General features: G+C 57.2%; 1 protein-coding gene across 27 annotated transcripts in view; it reads left to right on the forward strand.

Moving 5' to 3' along the window:
* The window catches only part of ABLIM2 (actin binding LIM protein family member 2), a 185,502-nt gene that overhangs the window by 108,961 nt on the left and 52,771 nt on the right, over nucleotides 1–23,770 (forward strand). For 13 of the 27 annotated variants that reach the window (XR_005201944.1, XR_005201945.1, XM_037742189.1 and 10 more), the window contains exons 9-14: nucleotides 997–1,074; nucleotides 8,988–9,134; nucleotides 11,887–11,919; nucleotides 14,734–14,854; nucleotides 16,435–16,533; nucleotides 23,621–23,722. Coding sequence is in view for 25 of the 27 variants with exons in the window: in XM_037742189.1 (XP_037598117.1) it covers nucleotides 997–1,074; nucleotides 8,988–9,134; nucleotides 11,887–11,919; nucleotides 14,734–14,854; nucleotides 16,435–16,533; nucleotides 23,621–23,722 (580 nt within the window). In the remaining 2 variants the exon portion in view is untranslated. The remainder of the gene's footprint in view (nucleotides 1–996; nucleotides 1,075–8,987; nucleotides 9,135–11,886; nucleotides 11,920–14,733; nucleotides 14,855–16,434; nucleotides 16,534–23,620; nucleotides 23,723–23,770) is intronic. The other 14 variants (XM_017539083.2, XM_037742202.1, XM_037742203.1 and 11 more) reach the window with 5 other exon arrangements.

The raw sequence follows: 23,770 nt of genomic DNA on the forward strand, positions 1-23,770 counted from the left end.
GGGGGCTGAGGGGAGAGTGAGAGCTGAGTTCTTGGTTGCTGAGGGCTGGGGAGGCCTCTGTGGAGATGGGCTCCTTTTGGACAGGGTGAATCGGAGTCATAGGGAAGCCGGACAGGTGACCCAGGAGTGAGGGCTGAACCAGGGGAGGGCCCTGCCCTGCAGGTAGGGAGGGACAGCAGGTGCAGCCAGGGGTGTGGGGACCACAGAAGGACTGTGTCCGCAGGGCTGGAAGGGGCTGAGGTATGGGGAGAGGTGGGACAGTCATGAAAATCATCAGCCTGGGGGCACAGCAGGTGTGGCCTGGGAGGGAGGAGGGCCCAGGAGTGGCCCCAGGCGGCAGTGCGCCTGCGGGAGAACACAGATCCCAGGTGTGATGGCAGCAGAGACCAGGACCAGCCCAGAGGTGCAGTGGAGAGTCACCAGGGGCCTCCAAAGGGCCATTTCTAAGTTGCGTGCCAGATAGGAACAGGTGCTTTTGGAGCTGAGAAAGGCCTGGGGGGCCATGGGAAGGTCAGAGGGCAGGGAGGACAGAGCTGGGGGCCAAGCTAGAGAGGGTCTTTAGGGTGACCAAGATGGTCCCATGTTCCCAGGAACCTGGGCTGGTAGACTAAGCCGCAGCAAGTCCCCATAATCCTGTTGGAAAAGGACACCTCTGAGCACACCTGGAGCTTGCAGAATGGCTTAGCCTGCGTGTCGCTCTGGTCCTGTGTGGCCCCCTGCAGAATGGCTTAGCCTGCGTGTCGCTCTGGTCCTGTGTGGCCCCCTGCAGAATGGCTTAGCCTGCGTGTCGCTCTGGTCCTGTGTGGCTCCCTGCATCTGTCTGATGCTAGCCTTTCAGTTATTCATCCAAGCCTGTTATTCTAAGAATTCCTTCAACCCCCTTTAAACAGACACCCCTGTGCACCAGCGCGGCTGCTGGACTGGGGCTTCTGACAGTCGCTTCTGGAGGCCCCGAGCGTGGGTACCTGCCTCAGTCTCTTCTCTCTCCTTTCTTAGGAAACCAGAGCTTCCTCAGAGAGCATCATTTCTGTCCCTGCTTCCAGCACCTCAGGGTCTCCGAGCCGTGTGATTTATGTAAGTTGGGGCCTTTTTATGGGGACGGCGGTGGGAGAGCGGAGACAGAAGGGAGGCCACATGGCTGTGGCTGAGCCGGCCCCTGAGAGAGCTCCTGAGAACTGTGGTCTGGGGCCTGAGGGACTGCAGTGCTCTCGTCCCAGTTTTGGGGCAGAGGTTGGTACAGACTTTATGAGTGTGACTCAAAACCTGAAACACAGACATGTTGTCTGACCTGACATTCCCCTGGGAACCTATCCACAACTATCTGATGACAAGAGCACACGGTGGTGTGTACACAGCTGTTGTTTACTGTGGGGCAGACATGTCACATCAACAGGTGACAGGCAGGGCTTGCCAGGCACCCAGGTGGGACCCTGCAGCGCAGAGCTGTGCGTATCAACATGCACGCACTCCCAACGAGTCCCCAAAAGAAGCCAGTTCAGGGTGATGTAAATTATGATTCCATTTTCCTCAGAGAGAGAGTGTGTGTGTGTGTCACAGGTATGTGTGTGTCTGTGTGTGTGTGTGTCACAGGTATGTGTGTGTCTGTGTCTGCGTGTGTATGTGTCCGCGCCTCGCACACTTATACGAGCACATACACATATAAAAATGATTGGAAACATTTTAACAAGTTGTTACCAGAAATCTCTGGGTGATGGGATTCAAGATGGGAGATGATTGTTACTGTTATTTGCTGACACTGCTTATGTAAATAGCAGAATTCCTTATCTAGGAGAGGCCCCAGGCGCCAGGTGAGGGGTGGCTTGTGCAGTGGTGGGGACTGCCCAGGACCGCCGTGTAGGTTCCCCTGCACCAGAACTCAGCACTGGAACAGCTGGTGACCTGGGACAAGCCCCTTCTCCCCTCCCCATCCCCACCAGGCCAGGACCTGGGTTCCCTCGCCTCAGCGGGGTCTTGGTCAGCTCTTTGCTGCATTCTTTTCCGCCCTCATCTCTCGTAGTGGTTGGACACAGGGTCCTTCCTGGCCTTAACCTTGACTGAGTCCTCGGTTACCATGACGCACAGTTGGCCTGGAGGGTGAGTGGCACTGTGGCCCTCGGGGCGTGCACTCCGAAGCTTAGGTGGGCGCACAAAGGCACCATGTTGGCTTCATGCCCTGGGTGAGGTGCCACCTGCCTGGAGCCTCCGGGAGGGCCTCATTGAGCTGTGGAGACCCCCGGGCACCTTTGTTCCAGGGCTCACTGAGGCACTGCCTGGGCTGTGAGCACAGCGCCTGCCCAGAAGAAGGACGTGAGAGGTGCTCACTGCCATTACCATGTCCGTCATCTGCATCAGCCTCCTGGGGGCTTCAACAACAGCAATAAATTGTCTCAAAATTCCAGAGCCTGGAAACCCAGGATCAAGGAGTTGGCAGGGTTGGCATCCCTGTCCCTGGCCTGCAGGTGGCCATCCTCTCCCTGTGTGTGTCTGGGTCCTGCTTTTTTCCCATAAGGACACCAGGCAGACTGGATGGACCCACCCTAACGGCCTCATCCTGACTTCATCACCTCTCCGAGGCCCTGTCTCCACATACAGTCCCATTCTGAGGTCCTGGGGGTTAGACTTTACCAGCATATGCATTTGGGGAGACACAGTTCAGCCCATAATACCCTCACCATCTTCATGAGTAATGATTATGACAGTTACCATGTGAATGAGATAAGGTTTGTGTAGGGACACACAGGTGTGATCCGTTTCCTCACCCGCTGAAAGGGTCACAGCCGATGTTCCCATAGCAAGAGACAAGCTAACAAGAGAAAAGCATGATAGATTTATTTCATCAAAGTTTTAGGTGGCACAGGAGACTTCGGAAATGAAGGCCCAAAGACCCAGGCAGGACTGTCCTTTTTAATTTTATTTTTGAGACAACTTCCCGGTTTGTCGCCCAGGCTGGAGTGCAGTGGTGACATCATGGTTCACTGCAGCCTCAACCTCCCTGGGCTCAGGCGACCCCCCCACCTCAGCCCCCTGACCAGCTGGGACTACAGGCACGGGCCATCTCACCTGGCTCATTTTTACATTTTTAGTTGAGATGAGGTCTTTTTATGTTGCCCGGGCTGGTCTTGAACTCCTGGCCTCAAGCAATCTGCCTGCCTCGGCCTCCCAAAGTGCTGGGATTACAGGTGCGAGTCACCACGCCTGGCTGGCACTGCTCATTTTTATGCTTAGACTGGATGAAGACTGGACCACCATGTAGAAAACTGGGCAGAAAGTGTGTGATCTGCTGGGAACAGAGTAGGGGCAGAGGGGGGCACAGCAGGGCGGTCCGCTCAGATGCTTCTTGGCCTCGCTGGGCAGCCCTCCTCCTCCAGCTATAGGGCAGGGGGTCTTAGGATGCATTTCCAGCCAAGCCAGGTCAGAGAATGTCTCCACGGCCAGGTCGTGCACAGAGTGAGGGAAGGTTAGACTGATGTTTCTAGGGTTCATGGCTGGCTTTGGGGAAGAGGTTCTAGTTTCTATGACCCGCCTTGGGGAAGAGGAACTCTGGTTTCTATGGCTCACTTCAGGGGCACGGGGAGGAAGAGGGTGAGAGACAGGAAGTCAGGAGGTGGTCACAGAGGCCCTGCTTCCAAGGCCTTCCACCCTCCGTTAGGTCAAAGTCCTCAGCACACCGTGGCTCCATACTTTGGGGTATTGCTTCCTGAGCCCCAACATTGGCAAAGCACTCGGCACCCGGCCTGGCATCTGCAAGCGATCTTCATGGTAGCTGCTGTTGTTACTGGAACCTGCGTGGCACAGTGTAAATGCCCATTAAATATGAGCTCATTCTTTTTTAAACAAACTGGCATCTGCCAGGGCCTCAGGGGTGGTAGTGACTGTGGATGCATGCAGCAAGCAGTGACAGCGGCCTCTGTTGGCATGGTCTCACTTTCAAGGCCACGCACAGTCAGCGGCAGAGCTGGGCTTTGAGCTCAGGTCTCCATGACCCCAAGGCTTGAGTTTTCTCCAGGAGACCCCACTGCTCAGTGCTGTCAACAGCCGTGGTGGGTCCGTTCTTCTTGCATCGGGCAATTACAAGCATGGGAGAGCACAAGCTCCCTGTGGAGCCCTGGGGACCCAGCCATGATCAGGCTAGGCGGCATCCCTGTTCTGGTGGGGGAAGGGGTTCCCTTCCACAGGAGAGATCGGGGCAGACCCAAGTGCCGGTTTCAGGGGATGCCTGCCAAGGGAGGGGGCAGGATGTTGGTGGGTGAAGAATTTCTGCACCAGCGGGGTGTGCACTTGAGCCAGGTCGAATGCAGCCTGTTGCACTGTCTCAGCTTTGATGGACTTCCTGCTCGGCCAAGTAGGCATGCACACAACTCCGGTTTTAAACAGGCCTCCAAGAAACTAATCCAATGTCCTGGCTCTTAGTTTGACACGAGAGAATCTGTGGTGTTCCACACTGTCTCCTCCTGGCCTCAGAGCTGTCCAGGAGCTGCCATCACCATGCTCACGCCACGGATGCCACTCTGAGAGGTGCGCTGACGTGCTTGTGTGACGCAGCCTCTAAGTGGTGGAGCCGCTGTCTGAGGACACATGCTCCCAACTCTGACACGTGCTCCTAGCACCATGGTCAGCACCCAGCCTGGCCGCACCCCGGCCCTCCCAGGGGCAGACAGGCCAGAAGCCGGAGCAGCCCCGCTCTCCCTGCCACCTCAAGGTTGTTGCCACATGCAGTGGGCGTGTCCAAGATGATGTGATCTGGTGGCAGGCCCTCCTCATCTCAGGGTTCTGCCCTGCTTTTCTTTCCTTTTTTTTTCTTTTTATTTTGAGACCCAGTCTCGCTCTGTCGCCCAGGCTGGAGTGCAATGGCACGATCTCAGCTCACTGCAACCTCTGCCTCCCAGGTTGAAGCGATTCTCCTGCCTCGGCCTCCCAAGTTACTGGGATTACAGGTGTGAGCCACTGTGCCCGGCTAACTTTGTATTTTTAGTAGAGACAGGGTCTCACCATGTTGGCTAGGCTGGTCTCCCAGCTCCTGGCCTCAGGCGATCCCCCTGCCTCGGCCTCCCAAAGTGCTGGGATTACAGGTGTGAGCCACCGCACCCGGCCTGCCCTGCTTTTCTCCTCACCTCTGCTGGTGTCTGTTGTCAACCTACTGTGCGCCTAGCCCCTTGCTCTGCACTGGGCACCTCCGTGGCCTCAGGAAGGGGCCATTCCACACCCCATCGGGGTGTGTGCAGGTTGCAGCCACCTAGCCCCGCCTGTTGTGGGTGGTTGTCAAATGCAGCATCCCCTTCCGTCACTGTCAGGAAGAGACCGTCTCCCCATGCCATCCACGTGCACAGGAATGGACCGGAATCCACCGAGTGACTGCATCTCCTCCGCAGCCCGTGAGGGCTTGTTGGGCAGGGGCTGCACCTCATTCAAATTAGTTTCCAGGAGAAAACGCACACACAGTAGACAATCTACAAATCATGGGGCTTCTGGACATAACCTATTTTACTGCTCTTTTCTTTATTACAAAAGCAATCAGTATTTATTTTTTTAAAAAAGTAATCGGCAGAGCAGAGGAAATTGAAGCATTTGCGTCCTGCTAGCCACCGTGGCCTGCTGATGCCATGGGCACCCTTCAGGTCTCCCTTCTGTGTGTGGGTGATTTTTGTAACATGGGGTCACACTGGACATAATGTTTTGTAGCCTTTATTTCAACATGGCAATAGTGCGTAGTGTGAAAGCAGCATTCTTCCATTCTGTGTTATTGACTGGATAATGTGGTAATGATAATGTCATATGTGGCCATATTATTGTGTATCATGCTGGATGGAGTGTGGGAAGGAAGAAAGCAAAGAGGAGAAACCCTTTACACACACACTCCAGGAGCCTTCCGCCAATTAGTGAGGGCAGCCTGTTGTCACGGCAAGCACCCAAGGACTTGGCATGGGAGGAAGTGGATCTGCAAGGCCACTTAGCGGCCTGTCTGGGGGGTTGGGCAGAGGCTGCTGGCATCCTGCAGGCTGCCCTCTCTGACCCCTACTGTAAGGGCCGGGTGGTTCAGGGAAGCCTGAGGAAGGCAGGAAACTAACCCAGGGCAAGGCAGCCTCGCTGCCCCGCTGACCCCTGTACTGTGGGGCTGGACAGGTGAATGCTGCCATCATCACTGCTGGGAGGGGACGGAGGTGGGAAAAGCAGGGTGCAAAACACACCTCTCCAGGCATCTAGCTGAGAATTCACCTGACTTTTGTAAATGCTCGGTTGGCTTTCATTCAATTCACAACCCTGCTATCAAGCTCACAGCCGGGCAGGGGACTCAGTGATGAGTCCTGGGCCTCCAGGAGCCACAATCTTGGGGGATGAGGGACGAGTCAACAGAAGAGGACCAACACTAACCCAGAGTGGGCGGGACTGGGGAAGGGAGCCTGGGGGAGGGGCCTCTACTGGGTCTGGAGGAACCAGAGGAGGAACCTGGGGAAGAGACATGGGAAGGGCATGTCCCAAAGGGAACAGCAGGTACAAAACCCCCAGGCTATGGGTGACTGGGAGCTGTAAGGCCTTGAGTGCCAAGTGGCATGGATAAGCAGGGAAACCAGCGGCAGATCCTGAAGGCAGAGGGGAGCTGCTGAAATCCTGCAGGATCAGATCTCCTCATTACAGATGTCCGGCTGGGGTCTTCTGAACGCTGCCCCAGGCTCCAAAGGGCAGCCAGAAGCCTCAGATGGTGGAACTTCATTCTCTTCATGCACATGGCAAATGGCAGGGTTCGCCCCGAGACCCGATGTCTTAGGAGAGCCCTCAAGCCTGGTGATCAGGGAATACTTTGTGGAGGAGGTGGGCTGGGGGTAGTAGACCCCTGAAGAATACAGGAAAGCTGGAGCAGGGGGCTGAACCTAGCACACGTGGGGACATGGGGAGGAGTCGCCTTAGGTAAAGCTGCTAGGAACAGGAAGGCCAAGTTTGGGGGCCATAACGGAGGCTTACATTCTCCAGCCCAGGAGGAGGCTCCCGGGGGGTGTGAGCTGAGAACACTGTGGTGCATCTGGGCCTGAGAGGTGGTCCCCTGGCAGTGAGGCCTTGAAAGGGGAGGGCTGCGTTGGGGATCGTGGGCTGCGGTGGGGAGTGTGGGCTCTGGCGAGGGCTGCGGTGGGAAACGTGGGCTCTGGAGTCAGCCAGGTTCATATCCTGTCCTACTCCCTTCTGGCTGTGTGACTCTGGCCAAGTTACCCAGCCTCCCTGGGCTCTGGCTTCTGAATCGTGAAAAGGAGCTGCTGTGAGTGTTCCTCCATGGCATCACTGTGTTTTGTGAGCAGATGATAGAGGACGCAGCTTAGCGCATCGTGTCCGTCGCTGCCGAGGGTGCCATGGAGAGGAAGCCTGGCAGGAGGCCTGGAGGAGGCGGAGGCAGAATCAAGATGCAGCACAGATCTCCACCAGAGCCACCTGCGCCTGGAAAATGCCCCAGGCAGCTCCGGGGGAGCCCAGAGCCAGGGAGAAGGGACAGGCAGGGGCAAGAGCATGTACACAGTGCACAGGGGCACCACGGGGAAGCGTGGGCAGAGTCAGAGCAGTGAGCGGCACGCGTAGCTGGACCTCCCCTGGGCAGACACAGGGGCTTTCAAGTGCAGGAGCACCTCTGAGGGCCAGAGTAGGCAGGAGTGGACCAGACAGACGGTCCGCCACCCCGCCGAGGGTGTGCCCCAGCTGGCCTGTCAAATGCCAGGTGCTTTGCTGGCGGAGTGCATGTGAATGGTGAGTGCGTGTGGGCATGGGGGTCGGGGAATGTGAACTTGCTTGGTGTGGTAGGGTGATTGTGTGCAAGTGTGTGTGGGCAGCTGTGCATGCACGTTGTGGGTGAGTCTGGCCGTGCAGGTGTGTGTGCCGTGTGTGGGGTGTGCTGGAAGTGTGTGCGTGAGCCGTGGGCCTGGGCAGCGACTGCATGTGTGAACACGTCCATATGTGGGTGTGGACACGTGTGTGCTGGTATGTGGGAGTGGGCTGGATGTGAGGGAGTGCCTGTTCCTCCACAGCCTCAGGCACGTTCTCTGTGTGGGGAGTGCATGTACCTGTGTGTAGAGCGTGCATGTGTGTGTCCGTGCATGCACAGGTATGTGTAGGTACATATCATCACCCTTTGTATCCATGGGTTCCACATCTGCAGATTCACCCAACCTCAGATTGAAAATATTCTTAGAAAACAATAAAAATAGCAAACAACAATTAAAAAATAGCACAAGTGAAATAACACAGAGTAACATCCATCTACCCAGCACTCATACTGTGTTAGGCACTACCAACGGCCCAGATGATCCTCAGCAAACAGGAGGATGTGCACAGGTTACAGGCAAATACCACGGAATTTTACGTAACAACCTGAGCATTTGAGGATTTGGGGCTGTGAGGAAGATCCGGAAAGCAATCCCATGTGAATAGTAAGGGATGCTTGTGTTTGCATGTGTGTTTGTCTGGTGTGTATGTGCATGCGGTGTGCGTGTTTGCATGTGTGCATGTCTGTGTGTGTATGTGTATATGCATATGCGCCTGTTTAGGTCATGGACTGAGTCTGACTGACTGCCAGGCCCCATGCCAGGCACATCACAGGCTTGGCCTCCTTGACCCCAGAGCCTTCCTGTGTGATCGATCGTTTCCCTCACTATGTACAGAAGGAAACTGAAGCTCAGAGAAGACACTTCTGCAGGGCCTCGTGGCCCTTTTGTGGCTGGGCCTCAGGACCCAAGCCCGCGTGCTCTGGAGTCCCCTGTACTTTTGACCCCGTCCCCATTTCATCTATACAGGAGCTGGGGGTGAGCTCAGATTCTGCTGGGAGCACTGCAACTTCAGCACCCCCCTCGTGGCTGCTGGTGCAGCCACTGTCCCCTGGCTTTGGAGTCACTGTCCGGTGGGATGCATCTGGCTTTGGGGGTGCTGCCCTCTGGGGTGCATCTGGCCTTGGGGACACTGCCCTCTGGGATGCAGGTCTGACTGTCCCTCCCCACTTCTCTTTCCCCACTCAGGCCAAGCTTGGTGGTGAGATCCTGGACTACAGGGACTTGGCAGCCCTTCCTAAAAGTAAGGCCATCTATGACATCGACCGTCCGGACATGATCTCCTACTCGCCCTACATCAGCCACTCTGCAGGGGACAGGCAGAGCTATGGCGAGGTATGGACCCTGCCTGCATGGCAGGGCATCCTCCCTCGCACGTGTCCCATGGGGCCAGAGCCCACGTTCATCTTCCCCACGCACCCACACGCTCAGCCTCTTGACACCCATCAGATAGCCACACGCATGTCCGATTTAGGTACTGCCCAAGTCCCTGCCGCCCAGAGCTGCCGTCGCTCAAGAGTGGGCCTGGAATCCTCCTTAAACGGAGCAGAAAGTAGGAAGCGTGCTTGTTTGTGGGAAAGATGATAGCAACTCAGTGAAAATCTCCTAATTTTCTTAAGCATTAGATTCTTTTCCTAAAGCACGAGATGCGTTTCCTTAGTAGAACACTCTGGACCACACGCCACCCTCCCTGCCAGCTCTGCCCCATGCTTCTCTGCCCCATGAACTCATGAGCCAATGCGACTGACCTGGTTGAACCACAGATTGTTTATTTCCTGGCACGCCTGCGCACAGCGTTCCTTACTCCTCGGAGGTTTCTTGCTCTCTTTTTTAAAAATTTTTATTTATTTATTTATTTATTTAGAGATGGGGTTTCACCATGTTGGTCAGGCTAGTCTTGAACTCCTGACCTCATGATCTGCCCGCCTTGGCCTCCCAACGTTCTGGGATTACAGGCGTGAGCCACCGCGCCTGGCCTGAAGGCTTCTTATTCAGAGCCGCACTGTCCATTTCCTGTGGAATGTATTGTTGGTTTTTGCTTTTCCTCTTGCAGTTCTGAGGTTTCAACAGGACCATGGCTGCCTGGGGCAGGAGGAAGCGTTGCCAGGCTGTTGGCCCGAGCATGGGTGCTCTTGGCCTGTGTGCCGCCAGGGATGGGGTGCTCCCCGGGGTGGGGAGGCCCAGTGCTTTCAAACACATTTCTCTTGGGCCTTCTCATTTAGAGACTTCAACAAGGGTCTCTTGGGAAGCAAGAGCTGAGTCTCCAGGGCATCATGATCAGTGCGGATGATGTGGGGTGAGGAAGCCCTGGCTGCTGGGTGCACCTGCCGAGCTCAAAGGCTGTGCAGGGAGGTGAGATGAGTGCAGGGCTGGCAGGTGTCCTCCTGACTTGCGTCTGCCCCTGTGCATCATGGGAATTTGAGGATGTGGGTGACAAGCCCCACTCACACTGAGAGGGACCAGCGGGGGGAGCTGAGGGAGGCCGCCCCGACCCACACCCACCTGCACCCACCTGCCTGTACCCACTTGAACCCACCTACCACATGCCCAGGCTGGGTGTGGACTTTATTGTCCAACATCTGGTCTGCATCTGGACCAGACACTGGCAAAGAGTCTGTGAGGACTCGCGACTTGGCCATAGGGCTGAGACCCAAATCCAGTCCTTCCTTACCCCAAAGACCACAGGACCTGCTGGCTATTTTCCTAGTGCGTCCTAGTGCTCTCTCTGGGACATGCAATTCAAGCCTAGAGGACTGGCCTCGCAATCCTGCTCCACCTCCTAGCAGCCTTGGGGCATCGGGTACACTGCTTCCTGGTTTGGGTGTGTGTGTCCCTGCGGAAGGGCTCTGTGGCCGTGAAGGGCCACGTGCAGAGGTGATGTGTGTGGGCCTGGGCTGTCATCGCCCTCCACCCCACTCCCGGGGGTTCCATGGTGTGACCGGGACTCAGCTTCCAGCCGCAAAGTGGGTGCCAACCCTTAGCTGTGTCACGGAGGTTTCTTTCAGCCTCTCTAGGGCTGTGCCCCTCAAATGGCAGGACATCTGTGAACCATGGATGATCCCTCCCCAGGACCTGTCCCCAGAGGGCAGAGGAGTGGCAGGAAGGGAGGGGCTGTGGCTCCGGAGTCACCCTCTCCCTCTGGGGACACCTGGGTTGGCCTCCCTGCTCTGCTAAACACTGGCACCTCTGTGTGAGCTGCTTCTCTGAGCTGTAACGTGCGACCCCGTGGGGCCTGCCTCGGCAGGTGGACGGGGCGAGCACCTGGGTCAGGTGTGTCCACACTGAGCTTCCTCTGTGCCCATGGCCAGGAGCAGCCTGAGGCTTCCTCCCTCGATTCCATTGTTTCCCCCACAGCCTTTGGCTTCCCACCTCCTGTGGCAGCCTCTCACCTCCTGTGGCAGCCTCCCAGAGGCCGTCGAGTTATTTCGCCATAATAACCATGGTTTCTGTGAATGCAGCGCCTCCCCGCTCTGCGTGGGAACGGCATTCTCTGTCCCCGTGCTTGCCACCTCATGAGGGCCGAGCATTTTCTAGAGGCCCTGGTGAGGTTGGCCTCCCTCCCACCTCCCACCTCCCTAATCATCAGTGCGGGTGGTAGTGGATGGGGTGCCGGCCTGGGAGGACAGGTCTGCCTGCTGTCCGGGGCCCTGGGGCCCCCACGGCGGAGCCGGCTCCAACCCAAAGGCTCCTGTCGCCCACCGTCTCTATTGAGCCCCTTTTCTGTCTTGTCCAGAGGAAACCGAGGTCAGAGCCCATAGGGTGTTGCTGCCGTGCCCTGAACCAGTCTCTTCCTTCTGGGAAAATACGTCTTTGTGGGAGAACAGTGGGACATGGGGGTGGCCAGGGGGAGACAAGCTCTGGGCTCATGGGCATGAAATCAGTTCCCCGGGGGCCTCTTTCTCTGGGTGGAATTAACCATGTTTCTGCAAAGAGAAGGTTCCGGAGTCCTGGCTTGTGTCTCTCGGGGTAGGGTTCTTTTCCTGTCTCGAGGGTCGGGGCTCTGTGTTGCCTGCCGGTCACGGCACTGCCCTCCTCCCTCTCTGCCTGGTGCCGGCACTAATGGCCACTTTGTGTGTTGTGTCCACAGTCCCCTCAGTTGCTCTCGCCAACGCCGACCGAGGTAACCACCACCCTCTCGCCTGCCCCCGCTTGCCGTGGCACTGCCGCCCAGGTTATAAACATAACCAACGAGCCGCACCCCTGGGAGGGGCCTGCTCAGTGGCTCTTCACTGTGGGTCCCAGGGCCACGGCCCTCGTGGCGTGGGGCGCCCTCCCGGCTGCTGGTTATCTTTATGACCACGCTGAACCTGCATGCTTCCCCCGTGTGTCTGCCAGCCCTGAAGACGTGGCCGCCTGGAACGCGGGATCCCCTGAGCAGATCGTGGTCTGGGCCACGGCTTCCTTTAGGGGAAAATTCAGGAGCCTGGCTGAGCCTGGGAGCACTTCCTGCCTCCCGCCCCTCCACATGGGATGGATGGGAATCCCCTGGTCCTCCTGAGAAACCCTGGATGTGTCTCTCTAAGAAAGAGCCTTTACTGTTAGTGGTCCAGCTTTTTTTTTTTTTTACGTTTCTCAAAATTAATCAGTGACATAGAGAGCTACCCATCAGACTGCAGCCTGCAGGTGGCCACAACAGAAAGGTGCGGTGGTAGCTGGGATAGAGAGCCCTGGCAGCGGCTGCACCCCCAGCTCTTCCCTTGTGCTTTGTGCCATGGTAAACATTTTATAGGCTGGAAGCAGTGGCTCACGCCTGTAATCCCAGCGCTTTAGGAGGCTGAGGCCAGTGGATCACTGAAGTCAGGAGTTCGAGACCAGCCCAGCCAACATGCTGAAACCTCATCTCTACTAAAAGTAAAAAAATTACCAGGTGTGGTGGCATGTACCTGTGGTCCCAGCTACTCTGAAGGCTGAGGCAGGGAAATCGCTTGAACCCAGGAGACAGAGGTTGCAGTGAGCTGAGATCACGCCGTTGCACTCCAGCCTGGGTGACAGAGTAAGACTCCATCTCAGAAAAAAAGAAAATTTAAATTTATTCATCCCCCACCACAACCCCTAGAGGCAAGTTCTGTGATTTTTGCTGCAGAGAAACTAAGGCACAGGGAAGTTACGTAACCTTTCCAGGGTCGCACACAGGAGGATTTCAGTCCAGCTGGTGGCGCGGAGCCTGTGCTCACCCACTGAGCTCTCCAGCCTCCTGCTTCGGACAGCCTGCCCCATGGGAGCTGTGCACAGCCGTGGGTCCCTGGGGACTGAGTCCCCAGAGCACTGATTCTTATGTCCCAGGCCTGGGGCCGGGCACTTTTTCATTTTCTCACTTACCCGCACAGGGAACTCCTGAGGGAGGGATGTCAGCTCCCCTTCCCAATGAGATGAAGGGTCTGCTTGGCACAGAGCACACTCCTAGAAAGAGCCTGGTCTCCCTGCAGAGGCTTCTGTATCAGGCTGTGCCCCAGAGTGGAACACAAAAGCGCACACATTTGCTCAGTGGGAGCCATGCACCACAGAGGTGGTCACTGTGGTCACAGGACCTCGGCCACCCTCATCAGGACTTGCCAGCTTCCTGCCTTCCCTGCCCACAGCCAGGTTTCCCAATCCAGCCCTTAGGAGTGGTCCCAGGAGAACTTACCTCCTGATCACTGAGGCTGAGGCCCTCCCCAGCTCCTGACAGCTTTGTAGAACCAGAACCTTCTGCAGAGCCCCCTTGCCTGGCTTCTCCACTTGACTCCTTCACCTGCCCCCATAGACACAGGGCTGGGGGACGGTCAGGGAATAGGGTAAGTGTGGGCCTCGGTGGTGCTGTTCTGCTGGAAGAACATGGCCCGCCTGCAAAGCCAGCAGCAGCTGGGCATCAAACCCTTGGATCCAGGGATGTGACGGCCAAACACGCAAGTGGCCGCTTGCACCGAGCTGCCGAACCCGTGTGTAGCTGGCAAGCCCAGAGTCCCGGCTGGACCAGGACCAGGACACCTGTAAGGTGGACATTGGCTGCGTGCAGAGGATGCCCAGGGTAGTGAGGAGATGGCAGGGCACTAGCCGGCGTGAGAGAGTGCACCCTGGCTGGGGTTAGACGGTCGCCACAGGGCGCAGGGAGAAGCCTAGATAGGAACCTAGCCTGAGTGCATGGGGGTGGCACGCCAGGCAGGCGTTAGGGACAGCACGCCTCGGGGTAGGAGATACTCTCCGACAGGCCAGGGGAGCCATGGGCCCAGACCAGGAATTCCTTTGCTCATCAGTGCCCTTGAGGGCAAAACAGCAGCATCCGCCTACAGCAGGACACTGGGCTGGGCCATGTAATGACCCAGGCCAGCATGTCAAGCTGTGGTGGGCCAGGCAGCCTGCTCTCCCCCGTGCCATGGTGCCACGCCACCTCACTCCACCCGCCTCCCACTCCGCCTGCTGCAAACAGCTGCTCCTGCCTGGGTGAAGTCTGCCATGTCCATGCTTGTGGGTCTGACTCAGCTGGGTGTCCCAGCCTGGGTGGGGTACCTTTCTACCTCCAAATGAGTGTCGGGGCCGTGAGAGCCCCCAGTTCACACGTGGCAAGCCCCTTTGGGACTGGAGGAGTCTCCATGGTTCTCACACTGTGTTCTAAGAGCCCTGGGCACTGGCGAGGGTGAGGCAAGAGGAGACCTGGAGAATGCAGCCGGAATTCCCACCCGCAGGAGAGGAAGGGGAGTCCCCGCCAGTGGGTTCCTGTATGCCCTGTGGCAGGGATCCATCAGGCACAGGGAGGAGTGCATCTGCACCATGCCAGGCCCCACCTGGCTCTTTAGACCTGCCGGGGCAGGTGCAGGGGATTCCTACATGGGGCCACGTTGAGTCATCCACTCGGGTCAGGAGGGCAAATGCCACATGGAGGTTGGCGGGGGTTGGGTGGACAGGGGTGGGTAGTGCTCCTGGCTCGAATGTTCACGAGCTGTGTCTTCCCTCCCAGGGGGATCAGGATGACCGGTCCTACAAGCAGTGCCGGACCTCCAGCCCAAGCTCCACCGGGTCGGTCAGCCTCGGCCGCTACACCCCGACCTCACGGTCACCACAGCACTACAGCCGTCCAGGTACTTGGCCCCCTGGTTCCTCTGAGCCCCCAGGGACGCTGTCCTTTTCCTTGTTTTTTTTTTCCTACATAAGTGGCCTTTTCCTTATGCAACTGGAAACATGATGGAAATGGGTGGGATTGCCAGTGGGCGGGTGGCTGAGAGCCTGTTCATTTAGTGACAAAGGAAAGGAGCTCCTCGTATCTTGGGGCGAGGTGAGCTGCAGAGGCTGCCCTGCTGGTTAGCGGAGCCACGTCCTGGGAAGCACACACTGAGCGCGTAGACTCCAGCTAATGATTCAGTGGCAGGAGATGTCAGGAAGCTAAAGCACCACGCTTTAGCAGACCAGACGCCGGCCAGTGGCAAGCTCATGTGGGTCTGGGAAGATGGGCTGGGAAAGCAAAGACTGTGGTGAAAAAGTGAAGCCCGTTAACATTTCACCTGTGGCTGAGTTGGTCCTCTAGTGACCGCTGTCCTCATGGGAGAAGGGTGAGAGGCCCCCGCCAGCCGGGAGAGAGCCCCAAGGCGAGTCCCCTCCATACGCGTCACCTCATCCCCTGCCTGCTGCCCAGCTGTGTATCATTCCCTGTAGCTGTGAAACACCTCGACCCCCCAAGAGTGTGAAAGCCACAGCAGGGACGCTCCACACGGACACTGCCTTTTGAGGGATTTTTCCGAGCTGCCTCCTTCCCGGCCAGCTGCTGCATGGCTCCATTTCCACCTCCATGGACACTAGCTCTTATTCTTGCAGGCTTTGTGGAAAAATCAAAACTCATTCATTTGCAAAGTTATTTCCATGGGCTCCTTGCAATGTGCCTGGTACATTCTGCTCAATAAATGTTGAGAAAGTGGGTAACAGAATGAGTACATGAGTGAGTGAGTGAGTGAGTGAGTGAGTGAGTGAGTGAACAAGCGACTGAACAAGTAAGGGAGTAAATGAATGAGTGAAGAAATGAGTGAGTACATGAGTGAGTGAGAGAATGAATGAGTGAGCAAGTGAATGAATGAGTGAATGAGTGATTGAATGAGTGAGTGAGCAAGGAGGGGAATGAGTGAGTGCATGAATGACTGAATGAATGAATGAGTGAAGAAATGAGTGAGTGAGCGAGCAGGTGAGCAGCTGAGCCAAGGGCAGCCAACTTTATTGAGCTCCTCCTCCTAAGGACCCTTTGCTGGCTCAACAAGGACGGCCTGGGCTTGTTGACTGCGCTTGGCCCAGGCTAACCCCGAGAGCCAAGCTTGCATCTTGCCGGGTGAGGCTGGTGAAGATGTCTGGTGGCAGACCACTCCCTGAGCTGCTCTCCAGCTCAGTCCTTGATCCTCAGAAGACCCCCAGTGCTGAGCCACAGGCCCGGCTGGGGGCCCTCCCTCTCCTGGGAACCCCTGCCCTCCGCCTGATACTCCAAGGTCCAGTTTCCTCACTCCGTACCTGGAGGAGAGTGGTCTAAAGCGTGTTTGGTGACCCCCTTCAGGTGCAAAAATGGGTGCATTCCTCGAGAGAGGAAGCAACAGTGTTCCTAGCAGAGTGGGGTTGAGGAATGTGTGTGGCTTTGTGCCAGCGAGCCCAGGTTGACTCTGACTTGCTCTCTGTTACCCCGTAGCTGGTACTGTGAGTGTGGGTGCCAGTAGCTGCCTCTCCCTGTCCCAACACCCAAGCCCTACATCTATGTTCAGACATCATTACATCCCCCACTTCCGAGGTAAGGCGCGCAGTGCTGTGGGCGGTGGGTGCTCGCGGGCGTCCACGCCCAGCGTCTGTGTGCTCGCTGTCCATGTCGCCGCATGGCTTCACCGGAGCCCCTGTTTCGTGCCCTGTCCCCTCGCTGTGTGTGTCTTGTGCGTCTGGCTCCATGTGTCTGTGTGCAAATGTTCCTGGAAGGAAAACGTAGGTACCTTGTTACATAAAGGAGCAGAAGGGAGAGAGGGCTTGGACAGCTGCAGGAAGAGGGGACCAGGTGTTCTTCCACACCCCCCCACAAGCTTTGTCCTCAGAGCCTTTACCCAAGTCACCACCTTTGATTCCATGCATCAGCCAGGGGCCACAGGTGCTCTCGGGGTTAGTGTTCAGGAGCAGAAGCTACGCTGTGCAGAGGCCCCGACTCTTCCACAGCTCCAGAGCTCCTGGGCCCAGGGCAGGGTTCACATCCCGTGTGGCTCCAACTCTCGGCTCTCCCAGGAGTAGGTGAGCCATCCACATCCCTGCACAGGCGTCCACATGCAGGTCTCACAGGGACATGGCCATGCTCGTGTTTTCCTGTATGCTGAGGACTGAAAAGTGCGTCCCCTACACTCATAGGTTGGAGCCCTAATCTCTGACATGACTCTATCTGTACTGGGGGCCTTTAAGGAGGCGATTCATTAGATGAGGTCCTCAGGGTGGGCCTGAATCCCATAGAGCTGACATCTTTACAAGAAGAGGAAGAGATGCCAGCGCTCCCCCTCTCTCCACACACAGTCAGATAAAAGGCCACCGCAGACACAGCGATGTCTGCACGCCAGGAAGGATGGTCTCAGGAGAAGCCACAACCTGCCAGACCTGGCTCAGAGAGGACCAGCCCCCAGCACTGTGAGGGGAAATATGTCTGTCATTTAAGCCACCCGGCTGCGGTACTTTGTTACACGGCCCCAGCTGGCTGGTGCACCACGGAAAGACACTCAGAGTGTTAAAGGAGGCAGCCGTGATATTCTTGCCGATTCCCCAGGCGATGCCATAAGTTCCCCATCCTGTGAAGCTGCTGAGTGGGAATGTCTCCCGGACAAGCCTCCTGGGCCACAGGGAGCGAGAAGGTGGGGCAGACGGCATGACTCCCATCATGGGACGGTCATCGGACGGGGCTCATTCGGACCTGCGCGCCTCTCTGTGTACCTCATCACCATCGTTTTAGGAGGGCCTGTGGCCTACTGAGAAGAGAGTTCCTGACCATGGATGGACATGGCCATCCTCATTTTTCTGGGAACCTGTCCCTACGGCTCACGGCCTCTTGGGATGATTTGACTCCTTCAAGAAGAAGCAAAGCCCTCCGCCAGGTGCAGTGGCTCACACCTGTAACCCACTGCTTTGGGAGGCCAAGGCAGGAGAATCACTTGAGGCCAGGAGTTTAAGACCAGCCTGGGAAACCTAGTGAGACCGCTTGTCTACAAAAAAAAAAAAAAAATTTAGCTGGGCAAGGTGGTGCATGCCTATAATCCCAACTCCTCAGGAGGCTGAGGCGGGAGGATTGCTTCAGCCCAGGAATCTAAAGCTGCAGTGAGCTATGATTGCGCCACTGTGCTCCAGCCTGGGCAACAGAGCAAGACCCTGACTCAGACTACAAGCAAACAAAAAGAGGCAGAAAGGGCACCTCCCCAGAGCAGGAGCGCAGCCAGCAGGGGCTTTGCTGTGTGTGGTCCACGGCAGTCACGTGGTGGGGGTCGCCCGAAACCCAGGGTGAATCCAACCCTTTGGGTGAGTCCCGGCGGGGCACCCAAGGAGATGCCACTTCTCCTGTTGCTCCGTGCCAAGAGGCCCTGGCACCCAGCTCTCCTCCCACCTTCAGCCCTCCTGCTGTGGCCATCCCAAATGTGGGTCCCTGAGAGGGGGCATGGCCAGAGCCTGGGGCAGGCTCACTCCGCACCCCAGGAAGCCCCTATGAGCAGCCTCTGTGGGGCCTGGACCCAGAGCCTGCCCTGGTGACCCTCCCCTCCTCTGCCCCATCCTGAGTATCCACTATCTAATTCTTACCACTTCAGGGCGAGGAAGGCCCAGGGCAGGCCCCCTGGGAGCAGCCCTCTCCTCAGCTCCCAAGACAGCCAAAGAGGGAGACCAAGGACTGGCAGCCCCCTTCCCTCATGCCCACCCTTCTGCCCCGTGTAGCAGGAGAGAGCTTGGAGACTGCCCAGCTACCCACCCCACCACCACAATGTGGCTCCGAAGCTGTCTACGCCACAGCCCCTCCAAGGACATCCCTGGGCCAGGAGGCACCGTCCGTTTGAGACCTCCACTGGGTGGGGCCAGGTTTTTGCTTCTTTGATGCTTATCTCTGCCCTGGTTCCTCCCTGGCCACATTGCCTGCCAGTGCCCTTCATTCAGAAGTCCCTCGGAGCTGGGTGCAGTGGCTCACACCTGTAATCCCAGCACTTTGGGAGGCCGAGGTGGGTGGATCACCTGAGGTTGAGAGTTTGAGACCAACCTAGAGTTGGTGAAACCCCGTCTCTACTAAAAATACAAAATTAGCCAGGTCTGGTGGCACACCTGTAGCCCCAGCTATTAGGGAGTCTAAGGCAGGAGGATTGCTTGAAACCAGGATGCGGAGGTTGCAGTGAACTGAGATTGAGCCACTGCACTCCAGCCTGGGCAACAGAGTGAGACTATATCTCAAAAAAAAAATAATAATAATAATAGAAAGAAAAAGGAAAGAAAAGATATGACACAAAGCCGGGTGACCTCTTTTGTGGTGTCCAGCGCAGGGGAAACCGGCACCCATGCTCCGACCCCACCCGATTCCCATGGCTGTCCGTGACCTTGGAAGCATCCAGCCTCTTTCCAGAACATACTTCTGAAGGGACTGAGGCTCAGAAAAAAGCCACTGGCCAAGATCCCAAAGCTCCTTCTGGCAGAGCCCAGGGTCACGCTTCTACCCGGGGCCCCGTTCACAACTTGTGTTCACCCTCAGGTCCTGGGCCGACCTCTGAGGCCACACGAAGGTGCTCATCCTCCTCTGTAGCCATGGGCTCCAGTGTGTCCCAGCCTAGGACCTCCTGGTGGCAGCCCCCGGGGGTCAGCTGGTCACCAGGCAGCGTCGCGCACCCTCTGGGGAAACCCTTTGTGTTTGTGGCTCTTCTTCTGTCTCTGGCCCCGCTCAGTGGACCTTACTCTCCAGATGGCACTGTCAGGGGGTGGCCTCCCCAGGTGAGGCGAGGCCCCACCCCCCACCAATGCTGGCAGGCCCCACCCCAGCTCACCTTCCCACCAAGACCCAGCTTCAGGAGAGGTGCTGGCCACAGCCATGGGCAGTGTCTGGTGAATTTCAGTCCCTGACATGTCCCCTGTGGAGGCGCCAGCAGTGGGGGCCAGCAGGCGCAGGCTGGGAGGGGAGTGGGTGCTGCTGAGGCTGCTGGCCAGGCAGCCTCCATGTGCTGAGCGGCGGGCCCACTCTGAACCCCTGGCCTGAGAAGGAAGGAGGGGCCCTAGCAGCGCCTCTTCAGCTTGCTGAGCGGCCACTCCCTCAGCTGCAAAAGGGCCTCATCCCTGAAGCGTGGTCCTCAGGGTAGTTGTGGTCGAGGACCCAGTATGTATCTGTGCACAGCAGTGTGGGCATCGTCCTGCCCGTGGCTGCCAGTTGGCCTCTCTGCAGCATCCCCTGGAGGAGGCTCCGTAGGAGCCAGCTGAGCCAGCGCCAGGGACACTGAGCCACCAGGAACACCAAGATGAAGCACGTGGCATTGGATTGCAAACTAGAGTACAGTAGCAAGATCCATCCGTCCATGAACATCTACGTAAATGTTGACTAAACAAACAGAAAGCGAGATCTCCCACACAGAGGAATTCCAAATAACGTCAGCAGACGCCCTGTCCTCCAGGAGGGCGTTGCAACTCCCACTCCTGGCACGTGAGCAAGCGTGGGCTACACAGAGTAGCTCCTTCCTGAGATCACCATGTGGGAGGGGAGAAGGAACAAGTCCACCGTGGAGGATCCTGATGCACGTGACCCGGTCCGCAGGGCCGCCACGGCCAGTGATACACTCTGCTGACAGCAGGTGCCCTTGATAGGGCATGGTGAGGACACTTCACCTCGGGGGCTACTCCCCAACCCCATAGCCGCAGTGTCTCCATGAGAACACATCAGGCAGCCCTCCTCAAAACTGTCAAAGTCCTCAAACACAAGGAAAGTCTGCAAAAGGTCACAGCCGAGAGGAGCCAATGGGGACGTGTGACAAAGCGTCATGTTTCCTGGGTGGGATCCTGGAGCAGAAGGACACCAGGTGACACCCAGCGAAACCCGGATCCTGTGTGGCATGGAGGTGGCACCAATCTGTGGGCATGCCCTAGTGATGGGGGAGGGGACGGCAGGGAGGCTGGCCAGGGAGGGTGCAAAAGCCCCCTGGACTACCTGAGGCTGTTCTGAATGAAACATTTACTGAATTTTTAAAAGATGGAAGAGGAGAGGAAGAGGAGGAGAAAGAGGAAAAAATAGAGAAAGAAGAGAAGGAGAAGAAGCGGAGGAGGAGGAAGAGGAAAAAGTGGAGGAAGTTCAGGAGGAGGAGACTTTTAGAAAGTGCTGAGGCTGCTCCTCTCCTAACAGGCCGCCTCCCAGGGTGAAGGATGCTGAAGCATCCCCCTCCGTCGCATATCAGAAGCCCCTAGGATGTGAGCCTAGCAGCAAAGCACTCCACGTGGAAGCTGGCAATGCGTTTTGTTCCAGCGAAGCCTCATGGCTAGCAGGCAGGCACGAGTGCAGAGAAGGGAGAGGTCCGCGTAGACCCTGTCCTCCCGGAAGGCTGAACAGAGGAGGCAGAGCCTGAGCCTGGACCCCGGAAGGGTCTGGACAGGTGGGAAGCCCTGGGCAGGACACTCATCAAGGGGTGGGGCTCTGGGAGGGAGGGACCGAGGTGGCAGGACTGGGACTGGCGTTAGAGGGCCCCGGGGGAGAGGAGTGAGGTGGGCCACCATGGCCGTGTCCCCAGCTTCCCTGTGGCCTCAGGCCCCTCCAGGCATCTGATGGATCTCAGGATGGGTCTCTGGATGGGTCTCAGGACTCTTGTCTGTGTAACTTCAGGGGACGCTGCCCCGTGGCTGGGAACTGGGGAGGGACAGGCACGCTGTGATGTGTTAGATTCTTGGCCCACTGAATGGGAGACAAGGCAGATCAGGGGCCATGATTCCAGATAGGAAGAAATGAGCCCTCCCAAGCCTCCCAGGTCCACGGGCCATGCCAAGAGCACACGCAGCTTCAAGATGGTGCCTGAAGTGAACCGTCTTCCTCTGTTCAGCGTTCTTGTGGGTGTCGTTTTTGAAACTGCCCTGTTTGACTGCCGCTGGGGATGGCTGTAGCACAGCCATAGTCAGTAGGAGAGGTCCCTGGTGTCCTTCCAGCCTCCCTGCTGTGAGGCCCCTGCTGCCACCGGGAGGTGCAGGAGTCTACCGTGGAGAATCCTGATGAGCGTGACCCGGCCAGCAAGGGTGCCACGTCCAGCAAGGGCACCTGTAGAGCCAACTGAGGCTCTAGAACGTTCCACACTGTTCTGGAGGGAGGTTGCTAAGAGAAGAACAGTTATCCATCAGACGCTCCATCAGCATTGATAGTCAAAATCAGCACCCACGGCCAAGCACAAGAAAATGCTGAAGTTAGAGTCCATGGTCCCTTCTGTGCCGTCATCCTGGCTGGGGTCACTGGGGTCTGCTCGGGCTGAGCCCTCCCCAATCCTGGTGACCTCCCACTGCACACAGACCACTGCCAGGCAGGAGCCCCCCACATAAGTCCACCGCATGGCACCTGGCCAGCCCACCTCCAGGCCCAGCTCGGCACTCACCCGCTGCAGAAGTCCTGTTTCCGTTTCGTTCTGATGTCCCTTCAGGGTCCTGCTGCTCTGAAAGGCTGTGCAGCTTGAGGGAGCACTCTCAGGTCGAGAGAACCTTTCCCCTCACACCCCATCACCTAGTGCCGAGGGGGTGTCCTGCGGCTGGCGGGAGGGAGGAACGGGGCTTTGGGAGTGTCTTCCGCAGTGAGGGTACCCTTCTCATCACAAGCGTTCAGCACCCTGCATCTGTCTGTCACCTCATTCTCCACACAGGTGTGGGGGAGGGCATCGCCGGGTCACCTCGGCCCTCTGGATCCATGACTTGATAATCCAACCTTGCTCACAAAACAGACTTATAGTTCCAGGTGAGCCCAGCAATGGAAGCAGGATCAGAGGACACTTTCCGTTTAACTTGCCAAAATAGAGTTGTATTTAAGAATGTGGTCCGGGCATGGTGGCTCACACCTGTAATCCCAGCACTTTGGGAGGTAGAGGCGGGAGAATTGCTTGAGCCCAAGAGTTCAAGACCAGCCTGGGCAAGATGACAAAACCCTGTCTTTACAAAATTGAAAAAAATTAGCCAGGCGTGATGACGCACACCTGTGGTCCCAGCCACTTGGGAGGCCAAGGTGGGAGGATGGCTTAAGCCCAGAGGGTGGAACCTGCACCCTGCACTGAGCCATGATTGTGCCACTACACTCCAGCTTGGGTGACAGAAGAAGACCCTGTCATCCCCACCCCCCAAAAAGAACGTGGTAATGGATGGATACTATTCTTTTCTTATCTTCTGCAGCTGGCAAAATTTTACTCACTGGCTTTTAAGAATAGTTTTGATCGCGTTAGTGCTTTAATCCTATTCTGAGTGGCTAACTTGTGGGTTCTTGAGGAAAACAGCGTGTTTATATACAAGAATCGTTAGGAAGAGGGGTCTTCTTCGTTTTGGCGAATTTGCAGTTGGCTGGATTCGAACACCAGCCAGGGCGCAGAGGTGCAGATGGAGTGAGCCCCCTAAGGTGTGAACTAAGAACAGCAAGCCCTGTGCCCTCAGCAGTGTCACCCCTCTGCCATGGGACCCTGGACAGAGTTCAGCTCAAGGTTGGATTAGCAAGTCCTTGGACACAGTCCCAAATGTGGATGAGGCCCACACTCCTTCTCCTGGGCAGGGGTTCTGGGCTGCTCCCTTGGGCAGGAGAGATAGGGCTCGCTGCGAATGAGCTTGTCATGCTTGAAATATTCTACTTTGCTTTCCCGTTTCCCCTTTATCTGCTGCCTCTGCTCTTCCGTCTGGAGGCAGTGAAAGTGGCCGGAGCACCCCCAGCCTCTCCGTGCTCTCGGACAGCAAGCCACCCCCCTCCACCTACCAGCAGGCGCCTCGCCACTTCCACGTCCCAGGTAGGCTCCAGGACACGCTGGCTGGGCTCCTTACACCCAGCGTCTGGC

The sequence above is a fragment of the Cebus imitator genome, unplaced genomic scaffold, assembly GCF_001604975.1.
Source record: "Cebus imitator isolate Cc_AM_T3 unplaced genomic scaffold, Cebus_imitator-1.0 Scaffold117, whole genome shotgun sequence".
NCBI classification, from domain to species: Eukaryota; Metazoa; Chordata; class Mammalia; order Primates; family Cebidae; genus Cebus; species Cebus imitator.